At 38.7% G+C, this 27,398-nt stretch overlaps 1 protein-coding gene across 1 annotated transcript in view; it reads left to right on the top strand.

Annotated features, from left to right (window-relative positions):
• SPIRE1 (spire type actin nucleation factor 1) overlaps positions 1-27,398 on the top strand; it is a 130,777-nt gene that overhangs the window by 54,553 nt on the left and 48,826 nt on the right. The window contains 2 exon segments of the mRNA XM_030482696.1: positions 3,737-3,973; positions 26,427-26,552. Coding sequence (XP_030338556.1) covers positions 3,737-3,973; positions 26,427-26,552 — 363 coding nt within the window.

The following is a 27,398-nucleotide window of genomic DNA, read 5'->3' as shown; positions in this document are numbered from 1 at the left end:
GAATAGAAAGTTCCATGCAGTGTTTGTGTACGAAAATAATCTGAATGGTTTGGGGTTTGTTTTTGCTGCGTGCGTAAAAGGAGGGTGAGGATATTGTTTTTACATCGTGTTTGAAGTCAAAGTGTTCCAGAAATTTTATCGCAACCTGTTATAAGAGAACAGTATAATACGAGTCCAGACTGGTGTAGGAACTGAAAAAATACGGTGAGACAAAATTCCCCTTTCTCTAATGGTTTAAGCACAGCAGAGTACAAGTTCAGTCTGTGGGAAATGTTGGTGTGTTGTGTTATTTTTTTGGGCTGAAGCCATGACTTTCAAAAGAACTTGGTGAGAAGGTGTAAAGCATAATAATGCAGGCTTCCTTGTTTATTTTTTTAAGTTATTTAGCCGCTGATTGATTTGCAAAGACCAGGTCCTTCGCCAAAATTTAAATCCATCAGGAGCAAATGAGTTTTGAGATTCAAGGTGCAGAACTTACTATGTTGTGGGGGTTTTTTCACCTGAATTGAGCAGCAGCATTTTTCATTAGTGCTTGCTTTTATTTCAGTGTCATGCAGCTGGTGTGTCAATGTACAACTCTGTGGTTTAGAAAGCCTTGCTAAGTCCTTTCTTACCCTTTTTTTTCCTACTGTACCTCTGTTTTCACATATAATTGAAAACTATGCCAGTGCTTGTCACTTGTGAGGTGCCAGGAGTAGTCAGCAAACAGTGCAGTTTAGAACCAGTGACTCCTTTGTAAATAATTGATGCTTTAAAAAAAAAATAATAAGTGAATGGTCCTTGGTTATCTGACTCCCAAACCCACATATTTATCAATCCAGCCATTTAGCTGTGAAAAGCGTTTCCTTTTTTGTTTGTATTTGATTTGTATTACGGGTAAAGTGGCAGCACTCGTGACTTTAAGCAGCAATGAACTGACTGTCTGAGCTTCTATATTATGTTTCTAGTTATACAGACTTAGAAGGTTTTTTTGTGTGAACTTGCATTAGTAGTTTTGTCCATGTGAAGAAGTGTTGACAATTCTGTGACTTTTCTTTGATATTCGTATGGCACTTGTGTGGTTTTACAAGAACCTTGGTAAACCAGTATTGCTGAAAGCGCTCATGTTTTCAGTTTCAATGCAAGTCAAAGCAAAGTTTCTCACTTAAGATGTTTGCTGCTTTGTCTTTCAGCAAGAGGACTCTGTGGTCCTGGCAGACAATAAATACGGTTTTGGTCCTGACTCCTAAATAAGGAACTAAGAGACTGGAATATAGGTCTGAATTGGTGCCATTGCAGGCTTCCGTGTTGTATCAGCTTTGCATGTATTATGATATCTGTTCATAATACATAAAAATGCACAAACCATATTACTGAACTGCAAAAGCCCCACTGCTGATAGATCAAAGAAAGCAGCAGCTGTCATCCAGTTTTAGCCACAGTGCTTTTGAATGCCTTAATCCTCTTCCCAAACAGAAGGAAGCAGAGAGAGTGCACTTTCTTTATACTCCCCCGCTTCTATTTTTTTAAAGTGTTGGTGTAGCAAAAGCCAGAAGCTGTGTTCAGCAGCCATCACTGCATAGCACAAGACATGCTTTTCTTTGCATCTAATTTGGACATTTCAGTCCTCCTCATGTATGCTAAGCTCTTTCAAATTTTGTTTTTAGTGAAGTTAGAAATTACTCACTTTGTGTTTACTCCCAGGTGTTTAAAATATCAAAGTGATTTTTCACTTGTACTTCATTTTCATTTAGATGTACTTCAAATTGAAATGAACTTGGTGTTCTTTGTTCCCTTTTAGTTGCTGAAGGGGTGTGGGTTGATATTGTACTCGAAGCTGAGTTACAGGAAACGTGTGTCTACCACTAGAATATATTCTATTTCCTGAAATTTTCACATTTTCAGATTTTTCTTAACAAGTTTTACAAGGCATTTACTACAAAATAGCTTCTCCAAGAAGCAAACCAGCTATGTTGCAAACATAAATTTGGTCTGTAACAGCTATTTCTAAGGTCTGTGTAGTGCAGTGTCCTGTCTCCAAAGCGGTTCATGGCAGAAATCTGGGGACGGGTGTGAGAACTGAGGAAGCACATAGTGATGCTTCCTGGTACACTTTGCTGTCTCACTAACATTTCCCAAGTTAGAAGCTGTTCTTTGAACTAGAGACATTTTTTTCTTCATTAATTTGCCTAATCATTTTTCTTAACTGCATTCTAAGAATATTTTCCAAATATGCGTAAACACATTTCAAGTGAATAGCATAGGAAAATTATTTATATTGAATTATCAAAATGATTGGAAATAAATTATAAAAGGGTGGGGTTTTATGTATTGGGGTTTATGTTTGTTTTGCACTGTCTTGCAAAGTGAATTTGCACTGCAAAGTAATCTCAACAGAGGAGTGAAGTATGCAAGTGTAAAGCTGTCAGACTACAGCTAGTTCATTCAGTTGTCTGTCTCGATGAACTAACAGATAACATTTTAAGTCTTTGCTAGCCTGCAGCCTCTCGGACCAAAAGTACTTTGCTGTGCAGAAATAAGTAAGCTGCTAGAGTCAGACTGAATGTTTTAAGAATCCATTTGTGTTGTCCTGTTTACTCAAACAGAATTTCAAAAATCTGCATTAAAAAGTGTGTTGACTGGGACAGCACTGAAGGCCAGATGCGAGGGAACGGCATTTGATGACAAGGTTTGGTTTGTTTAGAAATGCAACTTGATTGAAGTTACTCTAGTGCCAACTACTCCTACACTGGAGTTTGCTCATTTGTGTGACACGTTAGCCATCACAACACCCAAGGAAGATCAGAGATGATGTGCAATAACCCCAGTCCTACTTCTGTTGTCAGACAAGGATCTCCCAGCAGTGATATTACCTTCTTGTGGTTTACTCTTGCAAGCCCATTTTCCCTTCCGTCTCCATTAATACCCATTTCCAAACTCCTCAGTTTGAAATGCCATCTCTTTACATCTTTAAAATGCTAGAAGATTCAATAACGCCAGGAAAGATAATGTGTATTTGGCATTTTGAGATGTTCATGACAAGTTTTTGCTAGCTTACACTAGGACGTTGTCTGTTTGCTTTGCTCTCGACAGAGCACAAAAAAGAAGCCTCAAGTACAATGAAAAATTGAGGTACTGGATTTCATTACCATTTCAGTGGCATATGTGTGCTTCCACTGGCTGTGCAACAAGGAAAGGAGTTCTTGTGTGTCCCAGTGCTCAATACTGGGATCTCCACAGCTGTGTCTGGACAACCCTCAGGTCAAGGAAGAGATGCAGAAGCTGAAGGGCAGTTTCCCTGTGTCATTAATCTGTGGGAGAAGGCAGGCATCTCATGTTAGTTTATTCTTTCCTTTAATTTACCCCCACCCCGTCTCCCTTCCCCTCCAAAAAAAAGGTCATATGCTTGTAATATAGTGTTACAAAGTCTAGAGTAATGTTACTTTAAGGTTTGTCATATTATAAGGAAAAAGGGAAAATGTTCTAAAAGGCCCCGCTTTGTTTTAAATTATGAATTCTTATTTCAAACTAGAAAATAGGAAAGTGGTAGGTATGTGGTATGACCTGCTTTCGCATGTTCTGTGCTGCATTGCTGAAGTACTACTGTAGCTATTAGAGGATCATTTTTTTCTCTTTAATTTTGATGTTTACTGTCATCTCGGTTGCTAAGTTTGTTATATAAACACCAGAAAAGGGTGTTCCGAGACTGACCTATTTATTAATGGCATTAATAAATATTTCCTTTTCACTTTTACAGGTTATTGAATCACTGGGGATTATTATATATAAAGCCCTGGACTATGGTTTGAAGGACAATGAAGAACGGGAATTAAGTCCTCCACTGGAGCAGCTTATTGACCACATGACTAATACCACAGAAACAGATGGGAGTAGGGATGAAGGATATGATGCTCTGGATGAAGGAGAGGAGGATGACAATGAAGATGACCAAGAGGAAGTTGAGGCCATTCATTCCTATAAAGATGTCATGAAGGTACAGTAATGGGCGGTTCATATGATACTTTATAGTTTTTATCAATAAGAAAATTAACTCAATTTTCAATATTATTGTCCAGTGTGATCCTGGCTGTATAATTTCCTGATTTCTCTGGTAATTTTGTAAGGTTTGCTTGCAAAGATGGTATGTAGTAGTATTTCATGTTTGACAGTAAGCAAGAGAAAATCTATGATCAACTTTATCATTGGATGTGCCATTAATATCACATTCTGATTTCATCTGTGCACTGGCTAGTCAGCCTTTCAGTCTAACATCTGTTGAATTACTTTGTGTACACTTGGATATATCATGGGCTGTTTCAATTAATTCACCTTTTCATTAGTGTGGTATTAGTTTAAGTATTCCTTATCAGTTAGTTCCTTTGCCACCCTCCTCTACTGAAGCAGAGGAGTGCTTTTATAAGAGTAGCTTATTTGTATGGAGTGAGTCAGGATACAGTATTTCATTGACAATCATTATGGTTGCAGTTCTTGACCTGAGTTGTCAGATTTGGAAATACAGCTAATGAATTTTAATTGCAACAGGTTCTGTAATGTTATCTAAGCTACCGTGAACAATAATTTTCAAGTGTTAGCCCTCTGTTTTCTATAGAGTAGTCTTCAGTACAAGTTTTAGAGCCCAATGAGCTCTTATTACAAAGGTATTAATAAGCATGGATTTTGACAAAATTTGTACAGTTGGTTTACCTCATAAATGGTCTGGGAGTTTAATACAGGGCAGAAAATTGTATAGTAACTTGTACCAGGGGATTGAACTCTGTATATTGCTGCTTCCAAAATGCAAGTCATATCTAAGGACCAGAAGCTTAGTGTGTCACAGAAATTAAGAGTGTAGTGAGACTAGAAGAGTGTCTCAGCTAGCACATCAGGACTCATTAGCCCAGAAAAACAAGACCCTGCTAAAATCCCTCACTTCTGATGGGTTGACAGTAAAGAGGGAAGCTCTGAGAAGATTGGAATGGGAGTAACTTTTGTTTGAGATGCTTTTGTATTCTCGTTGCATCAGAAATAATGCTAAATGCTTAATGCCTTTGGGTTTTGTCCCTCCCTCAGAGAAGCAGGGGTCAGAGGGAGAAATTAATGAAATGGCCTTTCACCCCCTGTGATGAGGAGGGCCTGGCTGGCTGAAATACTCTCCCCTTCAAGCCCCTGCCGCTCCTGGCCTTGCTGAGTTGGTGCCCTCACTGCAGGCAGGTGCTTTGCTCTCTCCTTCCTCTGCTGATCCCTGTTGCCCAGTCACCTTCTCTAGAAGCGGCCAGCAGCACCCTGCTAAGCCCCCTCCAAACAGCATGATGTTACATAGACTACAGATGTATACATAGACATAGACCATCTTTTCCCACAGTTTGGCAAAAAATGCCATGACTTGGTGGGACAATCAAAGTTGGACCATAACAGGAAGTTTCACTTAGTGCAGAGGCAGCAAGACCTCTGTATGCACAGAGGTGCGGGTAGTGGCTTGCTGAAGTGGTTATTTTACAAGTTCTTTACTTGATTTCCACAAACAAGAAAAAATAAGCTTGGAAAACTTTGCTGAACTCCTTTAGTTAACCTGATGTACATCCCTGAAATACAAAAAGGATAAAAACATGTTCAGGTTTCTGCTGTTATGGCTGAATGGCATCTCTCTGGTTTTGCTCAGTCAATACATTATCTCTGCTAGCTTGAGGTACCAGCCTATTGATGTGTTTTAAAATCAGCATCTTACATTCTGACTTTTATCATCTTTAGCTATTAAGTTTTTGTCATTCTGGAAATGTTCCGCTTTTGCGACTTCACCTTAGTGAACTGCATTTCAGCTCATTTTTACATCATCCTAACTTTTACTCCTCCATCCCTTGGAATTCTCTTTTCTTGCTGATGTTGCATTTGCCTAAAGTATTTGCTGCAGGCTTAACTCTGCGACTTGCCTTTATTCACTACTCTGTGTCATTACTGCATTGTCAGTACTAGAAGAGCAGCATCATTCTGCCATGTTTTTGACATGATTGTGGATTTGTAAGATCCTTTTTCTTGACCTAGTCTTATCCCTGAAAAGGTACAATATTTTGCATGTGGCTTTTTTTTTTTTTTAAAGCTTTTTTTCCAGCAGTGGTAAACTTTGTTGCAGGCTACACCCTTATTTACCCAGTGACTGTTTCACAACAGCAACGTGTGGTCTTATGACCATGAGGCTCAATTACTGTAATTCCCTCTTGGCAAGACTGACTGTGAAGCTTTCTCCTCTGCAGTTTGTAGTGAATGCTGAAGCAGGTTTGCTTGTTCAGTTGAGCAACTGTTGTTCTTGCCTACCCTGCATTCTCTAAATTGCGAGCTTGGAAAATGGTAGAGATGGGCTGTATGCTACTTACATTGATTTTTAAGGTTTTTAACTATATAGTCTCCAGCAGGGACGTGATTTTGCCCTTGAAATGTGATCATATGTTTCATCCTTCTCCGGAAAGTCATTTTCTGGTCCAAGCCTGTCTGCAACTGAGACTGAAGTTTTCACCATTAATCACTAATGGGGATGAGCCTATTCCGTGATTAAAACACAGAGGAATACGTGTCATGTTTTTCTGTAATGTGGAGTAGACGAGATCAGTCCTGAGCCCCCCCTCTAACCTCAAAAACATTGAGTAATGTGGTGGACAGCTATTCCCAAGAACTGGGAAAAGGGTAAGTGCTAAACAGTACTGCCAAGATCATCATTGGCAAAGCTGCTGCTTGGAGAAGACACAGACAAGCTTATGTGCTACTTCTGGGTATATTTGGCTGATTTAGCTTCTGGTTTCCTTGGCAGGACCAACCTGCTGCACAGACTTGATCTACTGCATCTATGAAGAGAGAAGACATTGGTTGCCAGATGCTTAACTTTTTTTAGTCTTTGATGTATTTGGGTTATGGCCCTAGTGCAAGTGAAGGAAGAAATGGAGACAGTAAGGACTGGATGTTTTCAGACAGATGCTTTCCTTGTTTGGGGCTCTCTTCCCTGCCCCCATTTGCAGTACACACCATGCACATACGGTACAGGAAATCTGTACATCTCAGCTTGGGAAGCCTTAGGCAACAGAGGATATAGACAGTGTAGGCCTGGCATGCTGAGCAGTGTTGGGCTTGCTAAGGGTGTGTGAAGTCCTATCATGTGGCACCTTTATCACTGCGTGTGGCCCTGCCTCAGTACTGAAACAAAATGATACAGTTTATCAGCCTCTTCTGGAGCATGCTCATCTTGACATTATCTCATCCCTTATCCTACAGATCTCTGCAGACAGATGGTTCAAGCCAGCACCACTTTTCATGTTAACTTGGAAGTGCTTTCTAAGCTGCAGTTCATTGGTAAGGCTGGCCTGAGCCTCAAGTTTTAGTATTAAACCCAGTTCTAGTATTATCCTTTATTCTAGGCCAGCACCCTCTTCTAATTCCAGGTGTAAATAAAGCCACACAATCCTTTGATAGCAGGTTTTATTCTATGCTGGTATTTGCTGGGCTGAACTGCCATCCTAGCCCTAGCCCTGTCATTTCTTCCAGTTTAAATGTCGTCATAGCCAAATTGCTACTGCCAGTACTAGACTTTACTTTAGCTATCCTTCAGAGCAGAGGTGTTGTCAGTAGTATCTGCCAGTCGTGACACTAACCTTTGTCGCTGCTTCTGCTACCTTTTTCTGCCGGTCTCATAGAAGATACGTAAGGAGGTAGTGGTCTTCCTGAATATCTTGCCCTTACTCATGCTCACCTTTCGCCCTGAAAGTTAACTTTAGCAGGACCATTATCTGTAGCCAAGCCGCACCTTCTTGGCTTAGAGACAAACATAGGTGGATGGCCTGCAGGGCTCAGTGGCCTCTGCTCCCAGGCCTTACCTAACTAATCGCTTTTGGGTAGTTCAGTAATAATGTTTGTTAATTCTGACCGAAAATTAACCATTGGGCAACTGCTGCTTCACGAATTTTAGTTAGCGACCCAGGACCCATAGTAATCAAAACTCGTACTTAGGAAATCTCCATGCTGACTTTTGAATTTGTATGAGGATTATTTTCAGAGCAGCATGTGCAGTGTTGTGTTATCTTGCTATAAATAAGATTACAGTTTGCAATATATTTATTGGTAGAAATTCATGTTTATGCTTTGCTTGTAAGCAAAAAGGAAGAATAAATTACTTGTCACACACCCCCTGCCGTATTTCAGGTATTTTAATTGTCCTTTAATCATTGGCATGGTCTCTAAAATGAGACACTTTTAAGTCTAGATGACTCATATGTCTTGGTAGTTCAAGTATATGACTGACTTCTTTCAGCTGGAAGGAACTGAAATTTACAGTGATGATATTGATCTGCTTGCGCTTTGTTTTGAGTACTCTGATGGTAGTACAGATCAACTATCTGTGGCATGTGGAGGATTATAGAGGAAGAGTATGTCCTGTCTCCATGCAATTACAGGTGAGATGAGAAGATCTGCATTTAGATCTAAGTATTTTGGAGGCTCCCTTCTGAGTCTGACAACTTCTATTATTATCATACAGATGGTATGACCCCATATAAGTATAATATGGGAACCTGTCAGAGATGAACCGGAACATGCAGTTAAAAACAAGTATGGGTATTTGTTTATGGCAGTTAAAGAGTTCATGTTACTGGAATTCAGAGGTCCACAATTTTGCCTAGTTCATGAGGTTAAGATTAGTAAGATGCAGCTTTCTGTGAATGTAATTCTGTTTAAGGCTGGGTTCGCTTTAGCATTATTATATGAGCATGCGGAACAGTATTTATGCTTCATTTCAAAACAAGCAAGTTGCAGCATACCCTATAATTCTGTCTGAAGCTGGTGAAGATTCTGGAACCTTACGGAGGTGGTAACAAATGCCCCAGATGCTGTCAGTTCATTTTCTATTAAAAAGGAATACAACATGCCATTTCTGAAAATCATCATGATTAAAAAAGAAGACGGTTGATCATCTCTCTTCTCTTGAGTCTTGTTTGTAGTGAACTAAAACGTCACATGCTGGTCTTTATTTTGGTGGGTCTTTTAGAAAAAGGTGATCTATATCTCTGCATGTTGATAGAGGGCAAATTGCAATTACAGCGCGTTGGAAATCCTCATTTCCCTTCACTTTTGTTGTCACAGTACTTGAGCTTGACTGAGGGTGCACCTTTTTATATCAACTAGCCAGTGTCTTCAGACAGACAAACAGAAATTGTGAAGGTCCCAGAAAAGCAATTGCTGAGATTGGGTTAACAAAGGAATATGTAGATCTTGATGGAATAGGGTCTACCCCCAGGCATTTTCTTATTCCTTCAGCATTCTTTGAGCTAACTTGGAGTTGTCTTAGAAATGCAGTAAACCTACTATTTTTCTCTTCTCCAAGCAAGCCTTGTACATCATGGTTATTCATTCAAACCATCGTGTGTTTCTTCTGTCTGTGCTGTCACCTTGGCTGGGATCCATGTCACCTTTATTTAGTCAGAGGATTCCGAAAGTTTTTATTTGTTTAGTGTTGGGTTTTTTAACTCCATTAATACATTCATCTGTTTTGCTGCAAGATCTCTCAAACATTTGTGCAGGCACAACTGAAGGACTAGCAAAATAAACCGTGCTGCTGGCTGAGTCATCAAAGGAGTCAGTGTTTGAAGTTTGGGTACTTCACAGGCCCAGGGAGCTGAGCTGAGGACAGACCATGCAAAATAAAGTGCAAGTGTCTCTCTGCGTGTTCGAGTCTTTGTAATTTATGAGCAATACCTCCATGTTGTTTGTTTTAAAATTAAATTATTTAACAATAATAATAGGGGTTTGATATGAAGGGCTTTATAAACAGCTGCAGAGCAAGTGGATTTATGACAACTGAGAGCTCTGTAAGTGAAAGATAAGCAGAAGTGGAAGTAATTTTGTACTGTTCACGTTTATTTTGAGAGGTTTTGTTTAGAACTGCATTATACCAAATGTACTTGCAAGGAAGTTGTCCTTTATTACTTTGGTCTTTCCATTAAAAAGGAAGGGCTTTTTTTTTACCCTTGATTTAATTATTCCCATACAGAACAGTGGAAACATCCCTTCCAACAGTGTGGGCTTATATGCATTGAAGTGATTTATTCCAGGCATGGAGACAAAATCACATCACCTTTTCTGAGGTGATTCTATGGTTCTATAATTTTTGCCTTCACATTATAGCTTACAGTAACACATCTACACCAGTTCAAAACCCTTGTACCCATAATTCACGTAATTGTACTGGTATAACCTGTCTAAGGTCTAAAATAGTCTGAGGAATCCAAGGAGTTGTCCAACAAAAGCAGGAAACACAGATTGGGTGTTCAGATTATTTTTGTGTACGGGAAGGCTAGAATACACCTGAAATTTGTGTGTGGCCTTTATGCATCTGAAAGAAGCAAAGTAGGGCATGGACTTTTTTCCCATCTGTTTTATGCTGCAATTATTATAAGTAATTTATACATGGGTAAAAATAAAGTTCTAGGTTTTAGTGGAGGTGGAAAGATTCTTTGGTGCTGATGGTGTCCCATAGTGCATAAAATACAGAATTTGTCACGATAGAGCTCCTGTTTTCCATTTAAAAATGCAAATGTCTAAAATGTGCAATTTGTTAGAAATAACACATCTGAATATGAGGTTTAATCTGAAGTATCAAAGAACCTGTGTTAGCCTGTGCTGCCTAAAATAGATCTCGGAGACTAAAGTAGATCAATGGTTGTTTACTTTCACAAGGTACATTTTGTTTGATCAGATTAATTTGAAATTCTAACTAATGACTGGAAATCAGGGTAATGGTCAATTAACACAGTAATGCTGTAGTGACCCATAACAAAGTAAAAAAAGAGCAGAGCCACCATTATAAAAGTGACCCATATCTTCCCTGCCCTACGGATTAACTCCAGCACTCAGCCGGACAATGCAGACTGACCTGTGCAAAGCTGAAGAGATCTGCCTGAGAGTCCCCCTCTTCAACTCGCAATCACCTCCCCTCTCCAGGTGTTAAACCCAGTAAATGCACAGAAGGCCATGATGGATTTTTCAGGTTCACTGTCAGCCTGCTAAAGACAGCAGATCTGCTCAGAAAAATTAGCCAGGACAGCAGCTTGTCTTATGTTAGGGTTTGGCAAAGGTTCATCTTGTCAGAATCTCATTTCCACCCATGTAGACTTTGCAGTCTTGCATGTTCATGGTATTACAGCAGCGTTTTAGCTTTACTGCCTCCTTTCACTGCTTTAAAAATGCAGGCCATTTTATTACAGATGCACATGACATCTTCTATCGTGTCTGTAAGGCACAAGTGTTTTTCGATTTCCATGTAATGCCAACATCCCATAGGGAATATCCCATGTATCTTATCAGTACTGCTTGTGTTATTTACATTATGTGTGTGATGCATGTTTTAGTGGACAAGTAAATTAATGGTGGCATGCAAAATTGCTCTACAATTTTCTCTCCCGTATAGCATTATGTATTGAAGGCTTGCAGTAGCTGCCCTCACAGACCATATTCAAAACAGTACATTAACCTTGCTTCTGTGATTTTTTTAAGTTCTGCATGTTCAGCTCTTGTTTGAAATGGGCAGTATAGATCTTCTTGTAGCTGTAATGATCTACAAGTATGGAAGAAGCGGGGTTTTTGGGATGGGGGGAACTTCTTAATTAGGCCAACTGATTTATCTGGGGGAAGATATATTACCCTTCCAGGCTGACATGAAAGGTCCAATGGCAGTCTCCAAGTGCTTGTCCGCTATAAGTTCTATAGTCTCTAACTTCTGAGAGGTGTTAGACCCTCACAATCCATCGCCACATTCAGGAGAGGGGTGAAGAGGAAAAGTGGCTGTGGAAGCTTTGCCTTTTCTAGTTCTTGCCAGGAGGCAGATGGCAAGATTTGAGGATTCTCAGAAGTTTTTCTTGCTCATAGCAGTTGTGTAAAAAACTATGGGCATTTCAGTTGTCAATATTGCTAGTTCACAGTCACTCTAAGGATGATATAATTGCATTGCCAAACAAAATGGAAGCAGCGTAGATGCTAAAAAATTACTTAATTCCTTATAGAGGCATAACAGCAACATGGGAAAAGTAAAGAACTAGAGTGACGGCCCTTTAATTAAGCCACTGTGATCTTCTTGCTTTTGAATTATTCAAGAGGGAGCCTTGGGCTTGAGGCAAAGTTTCTTTTGGTGCATTTATTTCAGTGCTGGTAACAGTATTAAAAGAAATGAAACATTTGGAGGAAAGCTGTTTGAATTGACTTTAAAGTACCACTAATTTTCCAAAATAATAACCTATTTTAGCTATTTGATTCTTTTACTATGCTGTTGATTACTGTGCTCCCATGATGCTATTTTCTGCTCCCCTTTGCTCAGTGTACTGTTGTATGCTGTATTTTAGAAAAATATTTAAGCGAGATAAGGCCATTTGATACAAAGAAATAAACTGTGTATTAGATTATGCTGTCCTCTAAAGATATGAATCTAAAGGTCAGAATATCGTATTTATCCAAAAGATTGATCTGACGACAGGGAATGTTTTGCATTTCTTAGTAAAAGGATTTTTACGGTAGATTTTGTTTAAAACATATAGTTGCAACATCCTTAAATAGTGTTGTAACTGAAGCAGTCTTAAGAGGTAGCTTTCAAAAGACTATTGTCTGCAGGATGCATACCCACAAATGTATTTTTAAAGAGTGATTTGTAAATACTTCTAATGTCATAACACAACGGGAAAAGCAGTGTTCTTCTGGGTGAAGGCTTCAGTACATTTCTCAGGTTGTTTTAGCTTGTCCTTATGGCATTCCTTGGGCCATACTGTCCCAAAGCTTGTGCACCTGTGCAGATGTGTCTTGTATGCATAGTTGTGGAGAATTATTCAAACATTTTAATCTAGCAGCCTTCCTAATAACTCGCACTAGCTTGTGCAACTGAACAAAATGGTCCCAAGAGATAAACTCCTTGAATCTACTAAATTTGGCATAGCATTTGTTGAAGAGAAGGTGTAAGCTAGCCAGGATGCTGTAGGAAAAGAGCAGGCATGGGGATTCAGGAATTTTGCTTGGGGAGTCAAAGCGAACTGGCAGAGCTGAGTTGCAACCATGGCTACTTGTTGTTTGGAGACCCAGACTAAATCATATAAAGAAGAAGATTTAGCTGAGGGATTGCCAAGGGCAGGGAGCTAAGGGATTGTGCTAAAGGAAGCCAGCTGCACATGGGGGCAGTGCTTCATATGCTGCTCTGTGTTTGCTTTGTGTAAAGCTGTAAAGAAGGCACTAGGAATACTTTTTTGGAATCCTGGTTGGATGGAAAACAGAGGAGGTTTTTTGCCTTTGCCCTGAAGAGTGAACTAAGCCCTTTCTTTTTTTGTTACTCATGTATTTGCATCTCAGAGAAAGAGGCGAGAAACTTGATCTTAAACACTAGAAAAGCCAGGCATTTGTTTTATTGTTACTGAGTCCATGATGGCAAGGAAGAACAAGATACTTTGGGTGATTTAACCAAAAGAGAGCTTTATGGTTTTTTACCTGGCTTTGTCTTAGGACAAAGCAAACTTGGAGTTGGGACAAGAAGGTTCTAATGAGCAATTGTATTTGTTTTGCCTTTTCAGCATGCCAAGATTTCTTGATGTGGGCATTAAGACCAACACTTGCTATAGATTAGCAAATTCTTATGAAGCCAAAGCTCTTTAAGAACTGGTCTTTTCTAATCAATTCATGTCAATCAGTCTGCTATATTATAGTGTGTGTAACAAGCCCCCATATATGTATTTTATACAGTCACACACACTCGCACACATAGATGTAAAATATCACTGTCCTCAATCCACTTTTAAAAAGGGAAAGATTATAAGGTGATGTTTGAAAACATCACAGTGCTGGGGGAAGAAAGTGAGCTCCAGGGTTTGGTTTTTAAAAAGAACTTTTGACTTCTGTGGTACCATATAATATTAACACAAAAGAGAGAAAGAAGTTCAGGGGAGTATTAGTCAGCATGATTTATTAAGTCTTTTCATGTCTGCACAGAAGAATCATGTCACAGTAGGAATATTTTTAATGGCTCAGAGGTTAAAAAAATACAAGATAAATTTTCCAGGCAACACACACATTTGGACATAAGAATATTCAGTAAGTTAATTTTGCCTTTGTGTTTGCATTTAATTTCTTACATACCTATACAGGAAGTGAAGGGATTCCTGTACCTTAGCTTGATCAAGAAAGCTGGGGACAGTTTCTGTAAATCCCTTTAATGTAATTTTAAAGCAGCTTTGAACGTGACAAGTTTTTAAGTGAATTATGCTGATAGACAGGTTTCATTAATTAAAGTGATGTCATTTGGTGTCTTAAATAGTTGTCCTGATTTTTCATTCTGGGCAGTGTAATTGGAGGTCAACATGTGGTCTGCTTTACTTTGAAAGTAACCACTGTGCTCGTTTTAAAAGGGTGATGTCAGTCCTTTTCGCTTTTGAATGTGTTAGTGAGCAAAGGAGGGGCGTTTATTGCAATTTCTTGTCCTGGAAATGGTGTTTACTGCGTTTGGAGCCCAGGAGTTGCCAGGGAATTTCCAGTGAAGAGTTAGGCTGCCAGAGGCACTTGGCCTCATAGTGTCACCTTCAGCAGAAGTGCAGAAATCTGTCCTTACACAAAACCTTTAAAAAAACCCAAACAAACCTGCAAAATAGTTGCAAAAAAATGTACCTCTGAACACTGCAGGTTGCTTTTTCTTTTTACCTGGGCCCACTTTTTGTCACGAGTGGCTGAAGGAGGAGAAGGGGAGAGGGTACATGCCCACTCCTTCCAAGTGTTGTCCTGGTGGTCAAGGGATGCATGCCACCCATCTGCCCTCAGCCTTGCTCTAGGGACAAGCGAGCAGGTAAAACAGGACTGGTGTGTCTGTCACATCCAGGACACTTTCTGCCATAAAGATGAAACTAGAGGTTTGTAATCTCCCACTAGGTGTTACTTCTGCCTGGGTGCAGGGCAGTGAGCTGCTGAGGTGAGATAACTGGCGAGGTAACTAGGCCACCCCCTCCCACTAACCTCTATTGTCTCAGATGCCTACCACAATAAAATGATTAATAATTTTCTTTACCGCTCTGACAGATGAAGATAACCTCTCTTTGAAGTTAATTTGGCAGCTATCTAGGACTTTTAATGGAGATGCTGCAAGAGAGTGGTTTCATGGCAGCTCCCTGCTGGTGTCACACAGACTTTGAGGAAACTGAGCCCCTCTTGCCTACCCTGCCTCCGCCAGCTTCCACTTGAAGTCATCTTTCTCATGAGACCCTGATGTATATTTAAGGATACTGGCAAAAAGTCCCTTAGAAACATCTTGTTTGGGGCTTTTTGACAAGAGTGGTGGTTTCAGCTATCCCTGCTGGCAGAAAAAGCTGTAAGCTTTAACACTTATCAGTTTTACACCAGACTCTTTGTAGATGTGACGGTACATCCTAAATACAGCTCAGAGCTGTCAACAAACTTCAGTTGAGGCACTTTGCCAGTGGCTTAGATTTGTCCCTTTATCTGTTGCTATCAATTTCGCCTATATGAAGTTGATGTTAAACTGGCTTTCATCTTGCTGATGGTAACAGTGTTTGAATAGACTTATATATTTGCATTTCTAGTTACCCATACTTTGCTTTTAAGTTTTGTTTATTTAAAAAATAAATGCGCTGAGTTTTGGCCTTCAAATGTGGCTTCATCGTGAAAAATGTCAGTACAGAAGAGAGTTACCCAAGAGTAACAATTGGTCTTTGACAACATGCAGGAGAGTGCTCTACCACAATCACCCCTTTGATAACCTTACTCTCCATGGACTGAGGTCACTACAGTATTAATTGCCTTCCAGAGATTTAATTCCTTTAACATTTCTACTTTGAAAGGCCTTGGTAAACGTATCATGAAAAAGCATCTGTTTCAGCGGACATGTAGTAGATGCCTCTGCAAGTGCCAGGGGTTTTAAAGGTAGCTTTGAAGTTGAAGAACTGAGCTGGGAGTTCCTGCCTGACTTGCAGAGATATATCTTTCATGATATGTAACTGAGAATGGGTAAATAATTATCTATGGTGCAGGTCCTTAGAATACTTGGCACAAAATAGTTTAATTATTTTAAGGGCTGTGTTTGAAAACAAAGCAGTCACACAGCAGTTGACTGGAGAACCAGGAAAGTGATTTGCCTCCTTCCATTTTCTCTTTTTACCTTCAAATAATAAGATCTTGATGAAGAGGTGGCAGTGCTGTGTGGTTTTTTATTGGTTTTCATGGCTTGTTTTTTCCCTTAACTATTCTCTGTCAGGACACATCCCTTTTACTGCAGAACATGCTTGTTTCTACAAGGCTCCTTAGATAAGAATGGTAAGACTTATCTGATGTGGTTGAAATAATCTAAAGTTCAATATTTATGTTAATTAAAAGCAAGGCAATAAGAGTTGGGAAGACACTTCAAATACTGTAAAATATGTATTTATTTTCCAGTGTGTGCATTTATTTTCTTTTCTTTTGAGTGTGCAAAGAAATTAATTTCAAAAAGAATGCTCAGGATTTGAAAGTACCAGGAGGGTTTTTTTTGAAACTATAACAAACTTTGCTTGTTTTTGCAATCAGAGATCAGCCAAGGTGCATGGCTTTGCCTCCTTCTACAAGTAACGTATTTTGAAATAAGGAAGCTAAATGTTAGAAAGGACAGCCAAACACTAGGGGAGAAGAAGAATTGTTTCTGAATTTAGTTTATTAGCAAGAGAGGATCTCACTTGCTCTGCATCTTTGGGTTCTTATCTTGTGTTGAGGTCTGTATTGTTCATCCTTTTTAATAGCAAGGACTCATTCCTGTCCCCTCCAAGGATGTATATATTTTAAGATTGGAGCAAGAGGTCAGCCTTTAGATTGTACTAGAATCTTCACAGTCTCTTAATTAGAAATAATGAAGATTACTTTTCATATGTATTCTTATGAGTTCAGGACCTAAGATTTCAGGAAAAACAGCAATGATTACAAGATGCATGATAATTCACTACAGTTGTCCATTCTAAATTTTCCTATGGAGACTGAGGTCTTTTTAGCAGATAGGAGTGCAAATGGACCAACAAAGCAGGGACATGATGGAAAAATATGCTGTAACATCCTACATGATTTGGTCAGCTATGACCTTGATCCAGGATTTTTTTATGTTCTTTATAAGAAAAGATTCCTGACCAGCTCAGTGGGCTTTGCATCAGCCTCAGATCTCCATCAGCAAAATAGAATTGGTAATTCCTAGTGTCTCAAGGGTCGAGAATGCATGTAACCTGGACCGCGAGGCAACTACTGTGCTGGAGCTACTGCAGCGCGACTACTGTCCCCACAGTGTAGACTCAGTGCAGTTTGGGGTATATGAAGTGTCCTGAATGCTTCACAAAGTGGTGGGTTTACTCCTGTTGCTGCATTTGGCAAGAAATGTGTGGAACCAAATGTCTTTCACTCAAGTCTCTAAGCAGTCAGGGAGGTATAAACACCATCTGCAGTCCCTACAGGTGATTAATCCCACCTATATACAGGGTGCATGTCAAAGCCACTGACTCTAGGTAATTCAATTTCTAATAATTACCATACTGGAGACAATTTCCAGGAATGGGGTGTGCATAGAGGAAAAAGAGAAAAAAGGACACCACCACTAGAGCTAGGGAGAATTGAGGAGAAAACAACACCTTTTAGATTCTGATTTTTTACATCTGTTCTGTTTGAATAAGCAAGGACATATATTTGAATCAAAATGACAGTATTTTTACTTTTAAACAATTTAATCAATAAATTGTGGGTTAAATAATTTTGTTCATACCTGTCTCAGAGTGGTATATTTTTATTTTAAGTGGTATATTTTTATTTTAAGCATATGTTTTAAGTATTAATATTTATGTAACTGTTACGTTTGATAAGACAATTGCAATGTAGATTCAATGGCTGTACATTTTAAGAAAAAAGTGTTAAGCATACTTGCCTAGAAGAAGAGGAGGAAGAATTTTTCTGTAGGCCTTTTTCATGCAATCAGAGTTTCAAGACCTGATTTCCCTGACAAAGGTACTACAAATAAGGAGTACGGCATACATGAAGGAATAGAGTAGGTTTCCATACACTGAGATCTAATGAAGGCAAAATGAGATGGTTAGAAGTTGTTGGGATTTATTCATTGGGAGTGAAGTTTAAAAGCTTGTTATGTTTAGTAATGCAGTTTGTTTGATTATGCAGCTGGAAATCTGTTTTTTTGGATAGGAATACAAAGTCATGCTTCAGGACAAAACATGAAAGCAAATTATTATTATGCCTACTGAGAGAAGTTTCAGCACTTTACATAAAAACAAACAAGCTTCCCACACGCATACATTTTAAAGCTCTATACGTGAACTGTAAATTGCTGCCAAGGAAAGTTCATGTTTTTATTTTAGTTGATATATTTTAATTGGATTTTAAGTGGCTTATGAATAAAACTGCTTTACGTTAATGTATTGTCTCTCATTTAGTACATATGCAAACATCTCAACTGTTTAATAATGACATTGATGGGCATTATTGAAAAATTGATAGAGAAAAACTTCTTTTCTGCATTATTCTCCCCTTTTTTCCTGTGTGTGTCAGTGAGATTTGGTTTCTGATTTGAGAGTCATTCCCCACCATTTCCTGTTGCCTTTTCATAAAATTGCTTTCTCTTTAATTCTGTTTGAAAATTTCACTGCTTTCTGCTGGTTTTCTGAAGATGCTCTGTTTTTTTCAAGCAGTACCCTGACTGTAATGGCTGTTTTATATGCTTGTATGGAGATCTGGGGGAGAGGGGAAGAAAGAAGGTCATCTGTCCTGCTCTCATTCTCTGCTGGACATGCCAAGCATCCTGGTACAAAACCAACTCTCCTTTCTTTTCTGCTGAAGAGAAGTAGTAGTTTCAGTAGTGATCCTCCAGCCCTACGTAGGGCCTGAGAAGCATGGTAGATTACCATACAAAATGACGTTACAGGGGTGCAGCTCTTTGCTATCAGTTGTTCAGGACTAAGTTATTTAATAATGTAAAGGGTGGTTCCACATCTTAATGTGCTGTTAGCTAAACAACTACAGGTAGCCCCGTGAATATGTACAGCCACTCCCCTTCTTCTTTAATTATCCAATTTTATCATGTTTCCCCATCTACGCCTCTACTTCTGAAGCTAGATTTCTTACCCATATACCTCCATCTCATCCTTCATGCTGCTGCTCCTGTGTAAAATGCAGATGCATGAGCGGTACAGATGAGACCTGCTGAATGCACACAGAGCTGTTGCCTTGCCGTAAAGCAGAGAACTTTAGAAAATGTTGCTGCTGACAGGCTAACTAGTGGTTTTGCTAAATGTTGCAGGGGTTGACATTTCATCTAAAAGAATGGGAAAAAAAATAAATAGTAGGATTTCACCCTTGTTCCTGAATAATCCCATTGATGTTCCACTGAATAGTCAAAGAACGAGAGCTAACAAATTCAGATTACTGTATATTTATGTTATTGATTCCTCCATTATTCTGCTAAGAAACAACGGAGCACAGTTTCTCTGAAACTAAGAGAGAATGCAGAATTGGTTTTCACTTAATTGGCTCTTTTGAAACAAGCCTCTTTGAGAAGCAGGATGTTGTTAGTCCACTGTGTAAAGACAGCGTAACAATACACCTAACACATATTCCAGAAACAGCTGTAAACGGAGGGGATGCAGTGGTGGGGGGGAGGTGTATTTGAGGCGTAAAAAACCAGTTTAATAGCTTTAATAGTTAATAGCTTTCAAGAATGAGAATTTACAGAAACATTGTCAAGAAGTCTGCACTAGCACATAAAATTAGTCACTGAGAAGTTGATGTCAAAATGTCCAGTGGAAATACCCGTGTCTCACAAAAACATAGGTTGACCTTCGTTTGAAGTCTATTTCGATAGTCAAGGTCTTATTCTGTACTTAGAAAGCTAATAAAGAGTAAGAATAGGGTTCACTGAGCATGAAAAATACAGGATTTGGCTTAAAAATTGAAATGTAGTCAGTAATGTATACTGTAATGTGTACTGCTTTCCATTTCTTAACACCAGTTAAATGCTTTCAGAAGTGTTTGTAAATGTGTTAAATGTTTGTAAGGCTTGTTTCCCTAAAGATAGTATCAGATAAATGTAACAGAATACAAATTGTGAGTTCATTTGTTTCTGTCATTGGAAAAGGTTCAAGTTTATAAGTGAGACAGTTCAGTGAGGTGTTAGTCTTGCAGTTGCCGTCTGTTTGAATTTTGCCAACATTCTCTTCACTGCTTAAATTCAGTCTTACTAGCATAGAAAAGTAGTTAAGACTCTTCAAGTAGCTGTGAAATGTGAGATTATAAGAAAGAAAATTAATTGCAGTGCTCAGCACCTCAAGGCAATCAGTACTTGGAGGAAATGGTGTCGGGACAGATATTCTGTTTAGAAGAAAATAGTGGAGGAGAGTTCTTTACTGTGCACCAGTTTCATACTGAGCATTGCTGAATTGCTCAAGTTTGTTTTGTATTTCTAAAAACAGCTACAGCATATGAAATGGGGCTGCAGCATTTCCCAAACACAGTCCACCCACATAAGTCTTTCAACCTTGCTTTCACACTGACTTAAGTTTTGACTCAGGAGAGGATTTGCAAACATTTGTTAGTCCATTCCTGTTTGACCTTTAAGCATATATATAAATAATTTGCTCAAGGCCTTTAATGCTCAGAGTTGGCAAAGCAGAGGGTAGTTGATGATGATGAAGACTGTATGATACAGACAACTGGACACTTCTTTAAGGATCAAGATATTATGCAAAGCACTGTTTTCATCTTGCCTCATCTAACTCCCATTGCAGTTTTGGCTTTAATATAAGCAGCTACATTGTTTTCTTCTTTTTACAGTCCTGAAAGAGGGAACCAACCAAGGCCACTATTGCATCAAATTGTACCTGTTATTGCTAAATGCAATAGTTTTGCTGCTGCATTTGGGTTTTCATATTAGAAAAGAAAATCTGTAAAAAAAGAATATATTTGTTGAAGTCATTTTAGGGGGAGGATCACTTAAGCCATTAAATTCTGAACTTGTGTAAGTAGAGAACTATGTATCTTTTCTCTTGTCCTCCTCAAAGTGATAAAACACACGATCAAAACAACAAATACCAGTGCAAGGAGAAAGCGTTACCAGATTGCTGGAGAACACTTAAATAATGAGGTAGATGTGCTTGACACCAGCAAACTAGCAGTTTGCCTCAATTTCCACAAAACCTGACTTTTCCTTGTGGTGTGTAAAATTAATTGGGCATTCCACAGCATTTGCAAATAATCATTTGAAAATTGATTATTTTTAAAAGTTGCAAAGTTTCTGCAGGTAGATCTCTGGGAGGAGTAACTTTCCATGAATACTTCCTGTACTTTCTGTGGATTTATTTTGTGGATTAATAGCTAACCCTGCTCCCACCCCTTTTGTCTTATTGCAGTCTTACCTTGCTAGTATTCCCCTAAAGTCCTTTATCAGTTGCATGAGCTAGTCCTTGGCCCACTGCAGTTACAAGTGGTTTTGCCAGGGGCAAACCTCTGCCTGGAAAGTTTGGGAGAGCAGCTGTGAACTGGTAGGGAGCAGGTGAGCTGGCTCCAGGTGTCATGAGAGCTGCCTCAAAACTTGCACTGTGCCCAAGTCCTATGTACTATGTACAGGGGTAGTCCTAGCAGGCAGAAACATCTTACAAACTCATGTCGAAACACTTCTTATTCCTCTGAGCAGTCCATCCCTTCACGTTATTCTGGATAATAAAGTGAAGCAGAATGCTTAGTTGATATTTACAGATAAATAGGTATTGTCTTGGTAAGATTTTTCAGGTAAGGCAGATGGCTCCAGGAAGTTCATATGCATAAGAATGAAAGGATATTTAAAAAAAAAAAAAAAAAAAGCCTACTTACAAGACTTAGTTTATCTGCACGGAGATAAAAGTCTGTCAGAAAATGAGGCATCTCCAGCTGAGTTTTATTTTTAACCTGTTGCCGTACCATACTGCGAAGGATAAGGCAGATACCTGATCTAGTTGCATGTTCACTGATCTGTTGGTTAAAGTAATTTCTTCTTGTTACTTAAGAAAAAGTACATCTTTGAAGTCTCTGTTAACACTCCAAGGTTTTCAAAACACTTAACAAGCCTGGCATTTGCAGGCTGGTAGTATGTTTTGCATAGTATCAATAGCTTGTCTTTGTGGCCTATGGGAAAAAGAAATCCTTTTCTTCTTTGTGGTGCATTCATATAGGTCCTTTGCCCAAGATAATTGCAAGTGGAAACGCTTTTTGTCTTTTGAAATCTTAATTCCAGCAGGCCAGGTGTTTTGGTGAAGCTTCCAGTATGCATCTAGGCAAAAACGTTTTGCAAAACCTACCTGAATTTTAGTGGGTGAGTCAGTTGTATATTTTGTAATTTTATGGAGCCCTTGATGGAATATATCCAAACAGACACAAGAAATGCAATCTTTTCAAATGGTTAAATTGTGATTTCTGTTAACGCTGCTTTGGTTTGGTGCACTGTTTCCTAGTCAATTCAGGATGAATTTGGACAGAGGAGCTGGCAAGGCTATGGTATTTACATAATGCCTTTTTTTTTTTGTGAACCCTGAATGTGGATGGAAACAGTCTGTAATCTTCTTAGCAATCTAAGCAAAGATTGAATGCTTTGGGTCAAGCTGGGGTTTTGATAGGCTCAGTTAGGGAAAAAATAAATAAATAAAAATCCCAGCTCTTCACAGTGATTGCAAATGGCAGTACTTACAGACTGAGCTAGTTAATGTTTCGGTAGTTGATAACACATTTTTGATATTTCACCAGTTTACAAAGACCATATCATTTGTTTTCAACCATACTTTTTGAGACTTCTTGGAAACAGAACAAACAGCCCTTGTATTAAGCTCTGGGCACTGTTTGCATTCATTCCCCTTAGGATAGTTTTGAGTTGTAACATGAAGGATGAAAAGGTAAGTGTCAGAATAAGCAGCGTACAGAGGCATCCTTTCCTCCATGAACAACTGCAGACCTGATCTTAATCCTTGCACCACAACTGCTATGACATGGTAAGAGGAGGGGAAGTTCATTAGGTGGCTGTCCTTTCATATCACAATTATTAAAACATTCTGACTGTGCTTTTTGTGGTGTGTTAGAGTAGCACAGATTTTCAAATGCTGCTGTCATAAAATTGAAGATGTAATTTTGATTTTTAAGTGGATAAATATCCTGAACTCAGGCTAGAAGTGACATTTCATTCTTGATTTGCCTTGGCTGCCTAGAATTTGCAGTATTTTTTCATGTAGAAGTTACTGCTTGTCAGGCGCTCTGAACAATATGCAAGAACAATATTTAACAATGAAGGGCAGAAATACAATCAGTCTGTTGTATTTGCATTTTCCTTTTTCTTCAGGCTTACCTTCCCCAACCCAAAAATTTATGCTAAGTCACTTGACTTAATGTTACCACAAGGGTTTTTTTTATGTAATGCGTCTTCACATAATATAAGATCTCTCAGAGACTGATTTTTCAGAACATGAAAGCTAGTAGGAGCTGCTGGCCCTCTTCTAATATCTGCAGCCTGAGGTTTACAAACCAAATGTTTAACTTTTTATGTGGTTGCTTTTGTAACTAAGTTCAGCAGCAGGTATTTAAATTTTTTTTGCTTTACTTCATGTTCAATAATAGAATCAAGATTATATCCATCCCCTGCTTGAACTTGCCAGTGCTGCACTTTATTAGCTTTCTCAATATTTCATGCAAATTGTTTCTAATTAACATGCTTCTAAATAAAGGAGAAAAAAAAAGCATTCTTAACACTTATGTGTGATCTGTATAATAATAAAATTTTATTCTCATCTGTGAAGACGTGTACCATTTTATGACCTTTTTGAAATTGCCATTGTTATTATTCTTATTGTTATTCTTGTAAGTGATGTATTTTAGAATTAAACCCTTTTTAATCAGTACTATAATTAATAATCAGAAATAGCTCACTGAAAACAGAAGAAGGCAGGTAAGGACATGATTTAAGAGAAGGGAACACAAATTAACCATACTCAGAATGTAGTCTTTAAAATATTCTGACTTTTTCACTAAGTCAAGGGAAATATTTAACAATATTTAATATTCAATTAAATTTCTATCTTTGTGTGTGTTGTCACATGTGTGTGTAGCACACATTAGAGGTGCATCTGTTTTGGTGTTTCTCCCATTACCAGCAAAGAAGATGATATGATTTCTTGAGATGGAAACAAAGAAAATAAAAAAAAGAAAAAAAAGGGGGGGAGGGGGCAGGGGGCAGGAAGGGGGAAAAAAAATAAGTGGGATTTTTTTTTATGTCAGCTATGTCCTTGTGATTATCCAGAAATAAACTTGAAGAGTTTAAGAAGATTTTGACCACATTGTAAAGCAGTATAAAATTTGAAAAGAAGGAATCAAGGGCAGTTTTGTGAACATGTCTGCATTGTGTTCCCTATATATAAGGAAAGTGTATAGGGAAGAAGGAAACACGCACAATATATAAACTTATATATATTCTTTGTTATGGCAAAAATCAGGTATATATATGTGTACAATAATCACAGCAGGATATTGCAGGACTGTAATTTGTGCCTGTAAAAATTTATCAACGACATTGACCAAATCTGACCTGAACTCTGTGTTGTTGTACTAACAGGAAGAAATAAAAGATAACAAGGGCCCTGTGGCCTTGGAAAGCAACCTGTCAGTGAGATTGAGTCAACCTAAATCTGACTGCAACCAAAAGCAATTGTTCAGGCTTTCTTCCCTTTCCCTACTCTAGCAGCGTGTTCTCCTTTCTCCCTTTTGCCTGCGCTGCTACGTGTGTGTCCATGCCATTAAGAATAATTATCTCCTGCTCCATTTCTTGCGCATTGTTAATTTTTGTCTGGGTGAGTAATCCTTTCTGAGTTAGGGCACGAACTCTGGTGCCAGCATGAGGGCCTCAGTGGCTGCGTACAGCTGGAGGCCATAGGACCGCACCTTTTAGTGGCAGTATGGATTTAAATCAAATTGAAAGCAATATGGAAAAGCAGCCCATGCATTGTGCCCCTTGTAACCACAGTGTTCCCTGTAGTAACAGAAGAGATTTAGACAAATATGCCACTGGGCTAATTAAGGGCTCTTCTCCTAAAGAGGCTTTTGTCTCAAGCTTTAGTTCTGGAGATCTGAATGTAGCCACCTACTGCCTCAGGTTTTGGTTGTATTTAGTTTTAACTCTATAGCTATAAATACAGCTATATATATAATAAATAGATACTGTAAAACCACCATAACAAGACAAATTTTAAGGCCTTGGGTAAGATTTATTTTAATATAAACACCAGTATGATATATGATATGGGTGCTCTAGTTTCAGTTTTGAAGGGGTTCTTATTTAAAACTGATTAGAGAACAAATTATAAATGTTATTTTGTTCTGTCCATTTCCATGACAAATACTTAACTGGTGATGGATTTGACTTGGGGGAAATAGATATTACGACTATTAGTGTCAGTGTGGAGCTATTCTGCAATGGCAGAAGCTGGATGTTCATGTTCATGTTGCTCATACCATTCAGGTTCTTTGAACTATAAAGGCTGGTTGCAGTGAAATTTCTCTTGTTGGAAATGGGAGCTGCATGATTTACTCTAAAAGCAATGCTGGACTGACTGCTTAGAGGTAGTTGTGAATGATTATTAGTGACTCGATTAGCCTTTCACAGTTTTGCAGGTTTAGCATGTATAAAAACATCTATCAGTGCTTCTTTACATCAGCTGTGCCTGTGTCTGGAAATGCTCATGAATGTCTGAGGTGAAGCAGCAAGCCTGCGCTTCAATGGGTCTTGCTGATTTTAAAAATCTTTGTACTACTTGAGATAAATTAAACCAGAGTTTCAGCTTGACAATTGCACTTCACTTTTTTCCTTGCTTCACCTTCTAGCCTTTCATAAATTGGTAGGGATACAGGTCCTCTTCCACATTCACAGGAAGCTAAACAAAACTTACTGTTAACTCTGGTTTGAATTTAGAATATTTTCTCAAAATTCGAACCTGCAGGATTGCTTTTTTCCATTTCACAATTATGTCATCTTTCTGTGGGGCTTTGGGGGTTTTTTTATTTGCTTGTGTTGGTTGGTTGGTTGGTTTTTGTGGGGTTGTTGTTTGTTTTGGGGGGGGGGTTTGGTGGGTTTTGTTTTTTTGGGGTTTTTTTTTAATGAAAAGGCATTGCCTTCATTTTCAGAGTTTTCCAGGATGTGGTCAATGAATCCCTTTAGCGTCCTTATTGAACTTTTCTCATAAAATAAATGGGAGCAGAAGGTTTGGAAGAAACATCACAATTTCTGCCTAAACTTAAATGACTTATGGATTTTTGTACCCTAAATATTCTATTGAACTCACTTTCATGTTTTCTCATGCTCTGTAGCATTAATGAAAGCAATGGGGCATTGTTTTGATATTGCTATTTATTTTTCTCTTTAGCTGTGTGCTGCCCATCTGCCAACGCCATCAGAGGCGCCGAACCACTATCAAGCAGTATGTCGGGCTCTGTTTGCAGAAACAATGGAACTGTACACTTTCTTGGCCAAAATTAAAAGTGCAAAAGAGGTAAGCAGTCTGAGAAGGTTTTCTGCTTTTGACCTCATTACTGTGTGAATTAGGCTGACAAAATCGCTTCTGTACCCAGGCAGTAGTGAATGTCAGATTCTTTAGGAAATGATCTGTAATGTTCAGGGAAAGCAGTTCTACAGCTGAGCTTTGGGGTTTTTTTTCTTTTAGCCTGTAACTGTTTACAGATGTCTTGATGTCTTGTAGAAATTGTTATTAATTATGACTAGTCTATTTGGGAGTAAAGCAAAAGTTTTTCTTGGAGAGTTACACAGTGCATACATGCATCCATTCCTGCATGCCTGTATGCAATGTATTTGAGGTTAAAAACTTCTCTGGTGTTTCAGGGATGTTGTGAAGCATTGGAGCTTTGCCTGTTGTTCCTCAGCTCCTTCTCATACATTGTCTTTGGCTGAGAATTATCTGAGATTCTTCTTGCTCATATTTTGTCCCAAGTCAGCAGCTTCCCTTACCTTTGATGATGGGCTTGTTTGCCATCACATAGGCTTCACAGCAGAGCCAGCTTCAAAAAACAAGAATTTCCACCTGTAGGTCAAGATACTATGTTCACTGCCTGCTTGGCTGTTACTGTGGACTGAAAGGCCATCATATGAAGCAGTAAAATTAAATGGTCTAGCTGAAGAATAGCTTTGAGGGTGGGCAGATGATTTTTGATGAAGATAGTTTCAGTGATCTGGCCTGCAGAATGGCTCCATAAAATATTAGTGAGGGGAAGGGCAGGAAGGGAAGCACGCTTCTTGAAGCTGATTTCTTCACTGAAGCCAACTTGTCAAGTAACAACACTGTCCTAATTTTTCTTCTTAATAAATCCCTGAAGGATTTTCT

The sequence above is a fragment of the Strigops habroptila genome, chromosome 1 (assembly GCF_004027225.2).
Source record: "Strigops habroptila isolate Jane chromosome 1, bStrHab1.2.pri, whole genome shotgun sequence".
In the NCBI taxonomy this organism is placed as follows: Eukaryota; Metazoa; Chordata; class Aves; order Psittaciformes; family Psittacidae; genus Strigops; species Strigops habroptila.
This window is presented reverse-complemented; position numbering and strand designations above follow the sequence as displayed.